This window comes from Lampris incognitus, chromosome 3 (assembly GCF_029633865.1).
Source record: "Lampris incognitus isolate fLamInc1 chromosome 3, fLamInc1.hap2, whole genome shotgun sequence".
Taxonomy (NCBI): Eukaryota; Metazoa; Chordata; class Actinopteri; order Lampriformes; family Lampridae; genus Lampris; species Lampris incognitus.
Window position 1 is genome coordinate 94,103,975 of NC_079213.1, and position 12,739 is coordinate 94,116,713.

The 12,739-nt window shown below is 44.2% G+C and overlaps 1 protein-coding gene across 1 annotated transcript in view; it reads left to right on the top strand.

Annotated features, from left to right (window-relative positions):
• Positions 1 to 1,707: 1,707 nt before the first annotated feature.
• fbn2b (fibrillin 2b) overlaps positions 1,708 to 12,739 on the top strand; it is a 109,371-nt gene continuing 98,339 nt past the window's right edge. The window contains 2 exon segments of the mRNA XM_056276303.1: positions 1,708 to 1,799; positions 4,896 to 5,238. Coding sequence (XP_056132278.1) covers positions 5,060 to 5,238 — 179 coding nt within the window. The 5' untranslated portion in view covers positions 1,708 to 1,799; positions 4,896 to 5,059.

A 12,739-nucleotide genomic window follows, 5' to 3' on the forward strand; every position in this document is an offset into this window, starting at 1 on the left:
AATGGCAGGTGTTCGATACCAGCAGTGAGGAATGAGTAAGGTGTAAAACTTGTTGGGATAGCCTAGAAAGTCTGTGTACTCCCCTATCGTATAACATGGCTCAGTATTTATGGCTTTTGCCCTCATGGAACTTGTATATGTGTGCAGAGAGAAACAGAAGAAACCCTTTTAGCTTTCCTGTCCCCAGCAAACACTTCTCGCTTGTTGACCTCCAAACCTGTACCCTAAGACAAACAAGGTCCTCACAATCAGAAAAAAATTATACTTAAGATGTGCTTTGTGGGTTAAATGGTCCTTTAGAGAAGCATCGCATGCTGAAGAACCACTTGAACCTCGTAACAGCTCTGCATGAAGACTCCTAAGTCATATTCAGTAGCACATGGATGCTCCTTATTAAACATAATGGTTTTAAGAGGTTTTGTCTCTGGTATTTCTTATCACCAACAGACCATTGACATTTGTGAGGTGCACTAGGACTCTGAATCTAGCTTGGATTCCCACTTTTAGACATTTAGTATTATTTCTTCATAAAAAATGAAAACAGATGCATCAGAATAACGAACCGTGAATAGTTCTCACAATGGGCCTGTATTCCTAAAGGGGCTCCTCAAAGCAACAGTGCAGATCCTGGGTTGAACTGTATGACCATGGCTATATCTATCTATTTATATAGCTATATCTATCAATGTATAATATATATATATAAAAAGGCACTTCTTACAGCGTAGAAGCGTTTTCGTCCAGCGTACAGGAGTAATCTCAGTAGGTAGCAACATGTGAGATGTGCTCAGCTGTCCTCACCAATATACCACCCAGATGGCCCCTCTCTTAATGGTGACTTTCTAGCGGCACTAGCGCCAACAAAGCACAAGGATGTGTCAGTCAGGAGCCCCCAGTGAGCCAGGGCAGTAAATAGCAGGAGTATCTAAATAGCAAGCGTAAACTTGTCACACTCCCAGCCAGTGACATGCTATTTTAGGCTTTAATCTCAACATTAATTCACAAATTGTCTGAGTCGGTTAATAGCTAATAAGCGTACGCTACTTACTTGTGAACCCTGACACACTCAAGTTTCTCTTTCAGACAGGAGAAAAAGGATGAATGCTTTTTTTCTCCTTTTTGAAGTCATCGTGACCTTTTAACCCTTCTTTAGATTCGGATGTGAACATTGACAGCTCACTTTAACTGCTGGATGGTTATTTCTTTGCAAATGCTGGTTTTCATCAAGCAGAGGATCTGTGTTTCAACTGGGACCCCATATCCAGGCACCCAGGTAGCCTCAAGAGGTGTGTTGCTGCACAATGATGTTAGCTAAGTGATGTTAGCCGCAATGTGAGCATTTAGCTGCCTAGTCTCTGTTATAACAACTCGAGGAGTCTTGAGGAATGTGGGTTTGTCCTGCACTCCGTTACTACCCCCCTTCTCTCTCTCTCTCTCTCTCTCTCTCTCTCTCTCTCTCTCTCTCTCTCTCTCTCTCTCCTCTCTCTCTCTCTCTCTCTCTCTCTCTCTCTCTCTCTCTCTCTCTCTCTCTCTCTCTCTCTCTCTCTCTCTCTCTCTCTCTCTCTCTCTCTCTCTCTCTCTCTCTCTCTCTCTCTCTCTCTCTCTCTCTCTCTCTCTCTCTCTCTCTCTCTCTCTGTGCCTGTGTCCCCTCCCCTCTCCCAATCAGGGCAATTCTCTAACTTTTCTCTTTTTCTCACTAGGGCAATTGTTCAATATTCCGTTCTGGGGCACATATCCTGTCTCAAATTCCTCCACTCTGGGCTCCTCGACGCAAAGGCACGCCATTGTTGCAAGGCAAGGTATTGTGCATTATCGATTTATGGCAACAGTTAATCATTGCATTTGTGAACAGAATTGTTTTAGAAAACTGCCGCTTTAACAGCAATATCATTGCTTTCTATGCATGTGCGATGGGTGATAGATTAGACACCAGATCATGCAGTTAGCAGTATTAAAAATAAGGGAAAAAAAGAAAAAAGTCACATTGGAAAGTTGAGCCCTTGTGAGAATATGACACCGGAGCTCTTTCTTTTTACCGGCATTTTCTTCCGAAGCGTACGGTCGACGGTAGGCCTGTCACGTTTCATAGTTTGAAATGTTTTGTTTTTTTTCTTCTTACTTGGGAAGTGGTTCCTGGCAAATTAAGTGGAAATGAAAGATGTTTGGCTAACTTCATCTCCACCGAGGTTTTCACACTCCGTTCCGAACAACTTGAGAGCTGATTTTGCAAACCCCCCCCCCCCATTCATAAATTTTGCGGTGACATGCGCGTCTAATTAAATGCACCGATATCGATGAGCGTACTGCTAATTTGTCATGCTAACGGCCTGCAACAAGTTGTGTCTGCTGACACTCGATGCTGACTCCCGACTCAAAGGGACGGGAAACGTTGGTTGGGAAGTCGACGGTCATCTGCTGGGGGGAGCCGGACGGTGCTAGGTAGACAGACAGTGTGTTGGCAGGGTTGGGGTCACTGATCAGACATTTCTTTTGTTCGGACGCCTGCGCTGATCCCGCCCTCTTTCAGTTGCGGAGAAACTCAAGGCAGACGAAATCGCAACTTTTCTTTTTTTGCAATGAGTTTAAAATCTTATTGTGTCCTTTTGTTTCGTTTTTGGCACACTTGTGTAAAAATAGGCTGCAGAGGAGGGGGAGACAGTGGTGTGTGTGTGCGTGCGTGCGTGCGTACGCGCGCGCGCGGGTGCGTGTGCATGCCAGAGTTAACGCACAAGTCTGCCATTTTTCATCTTCCTATAAAACTAATCTGATTCAGTGGAATGAGGGGGGCCATATTTCTTTCCCTCTTCCCAAGCCACCGCTCCCCCTCTAGCCCAGACAATATGCTTGGGTGCATCGTTCTTCTTAGCTGGATGGAAGGCTGGAGGCTGGCTTATACGGTTATATGGGACGCTGGGCAACACTGGGGGAAAGAGGAGAAAAGAACCCCCAGGGCTGTCCATTTGGGCTTTGGGACCTGTTTCAGTTTTAATATGCCCCGGTAGTTAGGGCAGACTCAGAGAGCTATATGTGCGGGAATAGTGATTAGAAATTAATTTGATTTAGAAATCTGGGCTATGCATAAATCAAATGATAAATTGTAATCTGCGTCTCCATATGATGGAGTAAATGATTTTTTATTTTATTTGAAACAGGTTTTGTGTGTCTGGCGAGGAGAAGGAGGACCTTTCGGTTTTGCTAATCGTCAGGGTTTTTGCTGTCATGTTCCTCCTTCACCTTCATCCTCTCCTGCGTCCCTCCATCCATCCATCCTGTCTCTCCTCCTGCCTCTCCTCTCACTTTGGCTCCCTCTAGGCATCGGATGGCCATTTTACAGTTTAATGGAAAGAAAATATCAGGGGTACCCACAGTTTGGATGGTGGGATAACTGCCAATGTACCATGGGCAGTGGGCCATAGGGCAAAACCCATCCCACTGAGCATAGACTATTTAGAAATTATACAAGTAAAAATAGCTTTTGGGGTTTGTATTATGGATATGCTTATTTGTGTCCCTAGTAATGGCCATTTTCTGCCAATATTACCTCATGGATGTTATTAGATTTATTTATTTATTTATTAAACCGTCCTCCTAAAAAGGGATCTTAAACTGAGCACAATGAACTTGAAGGATCGGTTCACTTCGTTTTAACACAGAAACATTGTTGAAACGTTGTCACGCATATATTTTTAATTGTCCAGAGAAAAATGTCACTGATTGAACCAGTATTGAGAAATCTACCACCTTTGAAAGTCTTGGGGCAATCGTTTAAACCTTAAAAATCAACAACATATCTCCTTTTTGAAAACGGAAAGCTCACAGTACAGCAGGACATGTTCTTCATATGCTCCATTTAAAATTAGCCGTGAACAATGTTGGTTGAAATTACTCTGATTTGCACTGTTGCAAAATACCTTTTCCTTGGCTAACTGCGTGCCGGTCTCTGGAAGCACGCGGCTGTAGATGAGGCTGCAGAACTTCCTGCTCTCACAAGTCTGCAAGTTTACATATGGTGGGATGTACTGCATCAGCTGAGGAACGTTGTTCCAAAGCGAAACTGGATTTTGCTCCTTTTTCAAAACATTTTCTGAATGAACATAAAACAACAGAAAGATGCATGTGGCTGTACTGTGAGCTTCCAGTTTTGGAAAAGAAGATATATCGTGGTTTTTGAAGGCTTAAATGTAACATTGGACGGTGTGGAAGTCAGAAGATTCAGCAAAGTGGTAAGTGGTCTGTACGATTCTAACCGATGCCTGAAATCATTTGAATGTGGTATGGGTTGGGGAAAAAAAGCGATTAACAAGATTTATTTCCTTTATAAGAGAAATTTAAGCGTTTCCAGCATCATAACAAACCTTTGATTGATCAAGTTTACAAGATACAACATTCAAAGTGCTATTCTGCAATGTGTGAAGAAGATCCTAATGAAGAATCCTTGCTCAAGATGCTTTGATAGGCATCCTTCTTTAAATAAACCTGCGCTCCAACTTCCCTTGATGGAGGCCGACTGGAAAAGAATTCTCCAGTGGGTGTTGATAGATCGTCATGTTATAAACCTGTTATGAGCCTGCTCATAGCGCAATGAAGACCTTTGGAGCCTGATGTAGCATGGCTGTACCTATTGCCCTACCCAATCTTTGATATCATGTGCTTTATCTACCCACCGAAGTAAGAATTATCTGGCCGCCACCTACGTGTTGTCAAGGTTAAGTTTTCTTATTAAAACATGGCATATTCATCAGCAGGTGTCTGGTGAAGTAATGGACAAGATAAAGTTTGGTTCCTGTTGTAGAAATCAGTGCAAAATCAGAAATAAAAAAAAAAAAGAAAAATCAACAATCACAGTTCAAAAGCATGTTTCTCTGAACTTCTATCTTCTTTTTTTCTCCGTCTAGACTCTAGAGCCTACTTTGGAGTGCACGCCAGGACGTGGTCTGGATCCAAGACTAGATACTTGAGTGTCGGTGTGTGGCTCGGCTCACCCTGGGTCCATACTGTAAACTGACACAGACAGAGAGTCCGTGGTAACCAGGGTTTGGAGGAACAGCCATACAAACTAATGGGATCGGGGAATCTGGCCCAGGTGCTGCTGGGATGGGCAGCGGTATGTTTTATGGCCGTTCAAGTGGCGTGCGGTCAGACCGGGGATGGACCATACCACGCTAGCCGCTTTACCGGAGCTGTGGATCAGAGGGAGGTGCAGAGGGTGCGACGCCGAGGCCAGGAGACGCTTAGAGGGTAAGGAGGAGGGTCCATGTGTGCAGTGTGTGTGTCGGTTGTGTGTTTCTTTTCCTGTCTGTTTTGATGGTAACTGCCATTGTAATGACAAGTACTGAAATGTGGAACAGATGCACATATGGTGCTTGTGTTTTGATTTTATCCATATTGTAGAAGCATGCATATCAAGTGGGGTGATACCAAGGAGTGGGAGCTGGACTATGTTAGGGTCCGAATGTACAACTCATTATCTAAGTAGCACTATCTGGTGAGGATTTACAACATGAATGGCTTCCCCATCTCTGCCTTATTGGAAAATCTCTTTCCATTGCTGTGCTCTCTGGGCTCAGGCCAAGCAAGTCTTATACCAAATTATGCTGCTGAATACTACCACATTGTTTTCTCAAAAACAGCACATGTTCGAAGTTAACGGGCGGCTGGCCATGTTGAAAATCCCACTGTATTTACAACAAATTGACATTTTCATGGGAACAGGAGGAAAAAGCTTTAGTCTATACATCTAATGAGGGGCTGACGAGTGAAAAGCATGACCCAAATTCCCCAGAGTGTATTAGTTCGAGGAAGTAGCTCGGGACTGCCATGGGGAGATTGTTGGCCCCGCTGTTTGAAGCTGAAGCAATTGATGGGAAAACTGGTGTGTGTATGTGTGTGTTTGGGTATACGTATGTTTTTGCAAGTATACGTGCATTTCAGAAGCAGGGTTTAATTGTGTAGGTATGCATGTAATGTACTGTGTGTGTGTGTGTGTGTGTGTGTGTGTGTGTGTGTGTGTGTGTGTGTGTGTGTGTGTTGGTGGGGGGTGGGGAGTATTCAGTGGAACGAACTGGAGAGACCAAGGCATGACCAAGCCCCTCACCACCAGCACCTCATCTGCCCTCCCTCCCACTTCTCCATTCTCCATCTTCCAACTGCCTCTCCTCTCTCCACCGCTGAAATTCCCCCCCCCCCCTCTCTCTCTCCCCCAAACTGCCCTGGGACTGGGTGTGGATGTATGTCAATGGAGCAAGGAGATTTTTCTGTGTATTTCGCCCCATTTTGCAAAACAAAGGATGTTTTGTTGGGGCCCCTTTCAACTGTTGGCATCAGTTATTCCAATCTGTCTCTCATCTGCCCCTGCTTAAGGCTCCCCCAGTGCCAGGCCACAGGAAATTAGGTATTTCTGTCGCCTGAGGGGGGTGCGACAAGGGGCGTTTGTTTTTCTACTGCAGGTGACAAAGCAACAGAGAGTGTGGAAGAAAATAAAGCGAGAGAAAGGGAAGGGGAAAAAGTAGAGATGAGAGAAAGAGAAAACAGAAAGAGCACTCCAATGAGCATTAGCTAACCTCCCAGTGAATCGTGTTCAGTTACAATGTGGTAACGGCTAAAGCTCACACAGTCGCAGCACTGGTGTTTTCTCAAACAACATGCCCATTGTCGATTCCCGTGGCCCAATATAAACAGACCTGTCCGCCTTGTCACTCATCTTGATTAATATGACAGGTTTTGCTGCACCCAAACTATATATAAAAAGTGATGCTTGCTCTCCATTTGGGAGAGCTAGACAAGTTTTAAAGGACACATTTTGTGGGAAAGCAAGAGAAAGCACACCTTGAGGTATCATACAGAGATGCCATTTCCATGCGTGTGTACTCTGCTCCGTCCATGACAGACTTATATGTATCAAAATGTCTCAGGGTGCTTTGTAAGCCAAAAAATATGGTGAATGGCAAAAAGGCTAAAATGTCGGGACGTCTAGGTAGCGTGACAGTCTATTCCGTCGCCTACCAACACGGGGATCGCCGGTTTGAATCCCCGTGTTACCTCCGGCTTGGTCGGGCGTCCCTACAGACACAATTGGCCGTGTCTGCGGGTGGGAAGCCGGATGTGGGTATGTGTCCTGGTCGCTGCACTAGCGCCTCCTTTGGTCAGTCGGGGCGCCTGTTCGGGGGGGGGGGAGAGAACTTGGGGGAATAGTGTGATCTTCCCACGCTCTACGTCTCACTGGTGAAACTCCTCACTGTCAGGGGAAAAGAAGCGGCTGGCGACTCCAAATGTATCGGAGGAGGCATGTGGTAGTCTGCAGCCCTCCCTCGGATTGGCAGTGGGGGTAGAGCAGCAACCCGGATGGCTTGGAAGAGTGGGGTAATTGGCCGAACACAACTGGGGAGAAAAAGGGAGAAAAAAATATTTAAAAAGAAAAAAAAAGACAAATGTCAAACAAGAGATCTAAATTCACAATATTTCGCTCTCATCACCTCTCTGATAGACAGCAGGTGGACAGGGGAGCTAGTTAGGGAGCCAGCAGAATGAGTAGACTCTCACATTGTTCCCATCAAACTGTATATCCTTCACAGGAACCAGTAAATAAAAGCCTGTGGACTTTTTCCATTACATTGTTAAGAGCTGGAAAAACTATTGTGGTCACAAAGGGTGGTGCAATACTTGATACTTGTTTGCAGGAAATTTTGCTGTCTGAAGTAATAAGATGATGGCATTATGTTCTTATGAAGGTCTACTCCATTTATAAGGCCTTGCCCTCTTATTGTCCTCTCAGATATTTCAAACCTTGAAACATCTATCCTCTCTCCTCCCAGCTTACAATGTAGGCTCACTAAAGCCAACACACACACACACACGCACGCACGCACGCACGCACGCGCACACACACACACACACACACACACACACACCATAATTGCTTTCAGTTGCTCTTTTGTCATTGTTGGCTGGAAGTTAATGCAATTCTTCTGAATTTGGGCAAAGTTAGTCATCTGAAAGACCATGTTTCATTTAACCACCTCTGGAAGGAAGCAGTGGGTGCTCAGACCACACATTTATGATGAATAACCTTGCTTCAACCATCAGATATGCCTTTGCTGTTGTGAAGACTTTGCTTGTTGTGAGTTCACTGTTTAATTTCAGAACAGGATTTTTGGGTCATTGCTGCCGTGTAAACTACAGTACAGTGCCGAGAGTGTGAATACATGGCTGCATGATAGTCTCTGAACGGGAAAGCAAGATACTTTTAGTATTGCAGTATAGGTTCCACATATTCACATATTCTCTGCGTGGGAGATGAAGGGAGGTTAGTTTAATGATGGTCATTACACTGGCCTTGGGCAGGGGAACAGTGTTTATTTGCTGGCTGAAGCTTCATATCCCTTGGTCTGTCTCTGGTAGCACTGGGTCTGATACTGGCTCACTGTGATTTATTGGCTCCTGCAGCACATTGCAGCCTGGCATCAGTCCACTCTGGGATGGAATCTGATCAGGCCCAAGGCTGACTGGCTGGCTGTTTTACTGGTTGGACTGTTGACTGTCTGGTTGTCAAAATGAGAGAGTGAAGAGACAGAGACAAAGAAAGATTTTTTTTTGTTTGTATTCACTCCCTCACTCTCAGCTGCTTTGGCCACAGAACAGTTACATTCTAATAAGATCTCCTGTATGTTAGTTGAGGAATGAAGCCAGGTTCTGTTTTTTGCAGAACTGCTTTCGACCTTCCTTATTAACAAAGTCCAACTTGGCCCAGCTTTGCTCAGGGGGGACGCCTCAGACACTGGTAAATTTGGCAGACAGTCAGTCGCAAAGCAGAGAATTACATTCAGCGACTGAAGTCTCATCCAGGATAATGTCAATACCACCCCATGAGCCTGGACAGAGTCCTCAACTTGCAATCCCAAGAGAGTTTTCCCTGGCGCATGCCTGCAATCAAAATTTCCACTGTCTAGAGTGGCACTATGAAATTCTCTTTCTATAAATATATTTAATAAAGAGATATATGTCATACAGAGGGGAAGACAAAAAGGCAAAAGCTTTCAAAAGTTTAACAATTGATGTTTGGGGTGAGTGAAGGATAACCAGTTATCCCTTTCTATTTTATATGCGTTGTGGTTCCTTTCATTTTGTCTTTTTTGTTTGCATAATATGCACATTTACAGTCATAGGCTATGCAAGAAAGAGGATTATCTGGAACAGGTGGTGCAGTAAATAATGCGGTTTCTATTAATATCAATGTTTATGTGAAGATTTAACCATCAACTGAGTACCATTTAATACACACACAAACATAGATGCAGATTTATTTATTTGCTGAGTTTCATTTGATTTATTATTATTACTGTAAGAGTAATCTTTATGGTTTATTCCAACCAACTTAAACTTGGCCACAATCCTTTTAGTCTAGTCTAGTGAAGAAAATAAAGATATAAATGAAGACATCAATTGTTATGAACACAGAAAACAGTTTCCTCTAGGGGTTGTGAAATACCGTGGTTCTGAACCACATACATTATAGATCTTTATCTCCATAGCTTACTGTCTCTCAGTAAGCCATGCAAACCCATTTGAACATGACCCCATACATGCCACTAAATCATCTTCTTGTGCCCACAGACTAATGCACTACATAAGTATAGTGCTTATTCTCTCTTTCTCTCTTTTTGTCTATACACACACACACACACACACACACACAGACACACATGCACGATATATATACTGAATTTATATGAACTGAATAATATTGACCATCTCCAAACAAGGGCACATGTCAAGTTTGCGTAGATCAGATGATAAACGAACAATCAGTTCTCGTCGTCAGCGTGTTGGATGCAGGAGAAATAGGCAATAGTAAAGACCTCAGCAACTTTGATAAGGGCCAAATTGTTATGTCCAGACAACTGGGTCAGAACATCTCTGAAATGGCAAGGCTTGTGGGGTGCTCCCAGTCAGCGGTGGTGAGTACCTACCTAAAGTGGACCGAGGGACAAACAACAAACCACAATCCGGCAACAGGGTGTTGGGTGCCCAAGGCTCATTGATAGGGTAACGAAGGCTACCCCATCTCGTCCAAACTGACAGAAGGTCCACTGTGGCACAAGTCACAGAAAATTTTAATGACGGTTATGGGAGAAATTAGTTACAACGTACAGTGCATCGCACCCTGCTGCGTAAGGGCCTGCCTAGCCACAGACTGGTCAGAGTGCCCATGATGGCCCCTGCCCACTGTCGAAAGCACCTACAATGGGCACGCGAGTGTCGGAACTGGACCTTGGGTCAGTGGAAGAAGTTCGCTTGTTCCGATGAGTCCCGTTTTCTTTTAGATCACGTGGATGGCCGTGTATGTGTGCGCCGTTTATCTGGGCAAGTGATGGCACCAGCATGCACTGTGGGAAGATAACAAGCCAGTTGAGGGACTGCGATGCTCTGGGCAATGTTCTGCTGGGAAACCCTGGGACTGGCCATTCATCGTTGCAGACCAGGTACACACCTTTATGGCAATGGTATTCCCTGATGGCAGTGGCCTCTTTCAGCAGGACAGTGCACCCTGCCACACTGCACACATTGTTCAGGAATGGTTTGAAGAACATGATGAAGTGTTTAAGGTGTTGCTCTGGCCTCCAAATTCTCCAGACCCCAATCCGATTGAGCATCTCTGGTATGTGCTGGCCAGACAAGTCCGATCTACAGCGGCTCCACCTCGCAACTTGCAGGACTTGAAGGATCTGCTGCTAATGTTTTGGTGCCAGATATCACAGGACACCTTCAGGGGTCTTTGTAGAGTCTATGCCTTGGAAGGGGGGGGGGTGGATTGGGTCGGCGCCGTTTTCACAGCACACAGAGGACCAACAGCATATTTGGCATGTGGTCATAATGTTTTGGCTCATATATATCAATACAGATGCAGGAAAAAAGTTTTAATATACATAGCAGTACAGGCCTATATATATATATATATATATAATATGTGTGTGTGTGTGTGTGTGTGTGTCTCTTTTTCTTTCTCTGTTTCCATTTCCCCACCTCTATCTCCATGTCCAGTACTTTCTTTTAACATCACCTGTCATTCTTGACATTGTCCTGTAGACCCCAACCTACATCTGATAGGAGATTAGTTGGCCCAGGTGTTGCTGGGGGCAGAATTACCTAACTGTTTTCCAGAAGGGGTCAAATGCCAGGCACATGACCCTTGACCTATGACCAGTATGCAGATATAAATGCAAAGACAACCCCCCCCACACACACACACACACACCTGAGCTTGAGCCCTACCAACTGTGTCTAGTCTAGTCCATGTCACCATAGAAAGACTGTTTTTAATCATTTACACACCAGGGTGTCCTTCCATATAAATCAAATCAAATCAAATCAAATCAATTTTATTTGTATAGCCCAATATCACAAATTACAAATTTGCCTCAGTGGGCTTAACAGCAACACAACATCCTGTCCTTAGACCCTCTCATCGGATAAGGAAAAACTCCCTAAAAAAACCTTTAACAGGGAGAAAAAATAGGAAGAAACCTCAGGGAGAGCAACAGAGTAGGGATCTCTCTCCCAAGACGGACAGCGTGCAATGGATGTTGTGTTCACGCAATTTACATAATACAACATTGAAAGAGGATAACAGAATTATAATGGACATAAAATTTATGAAGAACATGATGCACAGGATGCCAAGCAGTGTCCACGTGCCAATGGAGCAGTCCAGGACCCAAGCCACGCGACCAGCATCATCATGTAATAAGAAAAACTTAGGTGAGGAGTGGAAGGGCAGGCAGCATCCAAATGGCGGCCACCATCACCACGGAGAGCTGGGAGGAGAACCGACTGCACATGCATGCAAGAGAGACTCACATGACACCATTCAAACACAGAAAAAGAGAAAGGAGAAGACATCATTCAGAGAGAGAGAAAAGACATGTTAGAGAAGAGAACAGTTTGCAATAGTCATTAGCCATAATCAATCATCAATTCGTCATAATCTATACTCGATAATCTCATCGGCAGAAGAGTGGTTGGTAAATTCATTGAGACAGAAAACCAACCCGCAATCCAGTACAGGTTGTGAAGCACTCAACTTAAAGGCAACTAATTGTAAACTAAGGCAAAAAGATGAGTTTTAAGTTTGGATTTAAAGGACTCAACAGACTCCGATTGTCTGATGGCAGCAGGCAGTTTATTCCACAAAAATGGAGCCCAATAGGAAAAGGCCCTGCCACCAGCTGACTTCTTTTTAACTTTGGGTACACACAGGAGCCTTGTATTTTGAGAACGAAGTGCTCGAGATGGCATGTAAGGTTTAAGGAGATCAGACAGGTAGAATGGAGCAAGCCCATATAGGATTTTATAAGTCAGCAGAAGCACCTTGTATTCTGATCTAACATGGATAGGAAGCCAATGAAGGGAGGCAAGAATTGGTGTAATATGGTCAAATTTCCTAGTTTTAGTTAGGATTCTAGCAGCAGCATTCTGAACCATCTGAAGACTTTTAGTACTAGAATGTGGCAGACCTGAGAACAGAACATTACAGTAATCAAGTCTGGATGAAACAAATGCATGTATTAGAGTCTCTGTGTCAGCCATGGAGAGAAAAGACCGAATTTGCGATATGTTACGTAAATGAAAAAAGGCAGTCTTGGTGATTTCTTTAATGTGCTTATCAAAGGAAAGGCTGGGATCAAACGTAACACCAAGATTTTTGGCTGCCACACTTTGTGAAACCACAGAGTTGTCGATTGTT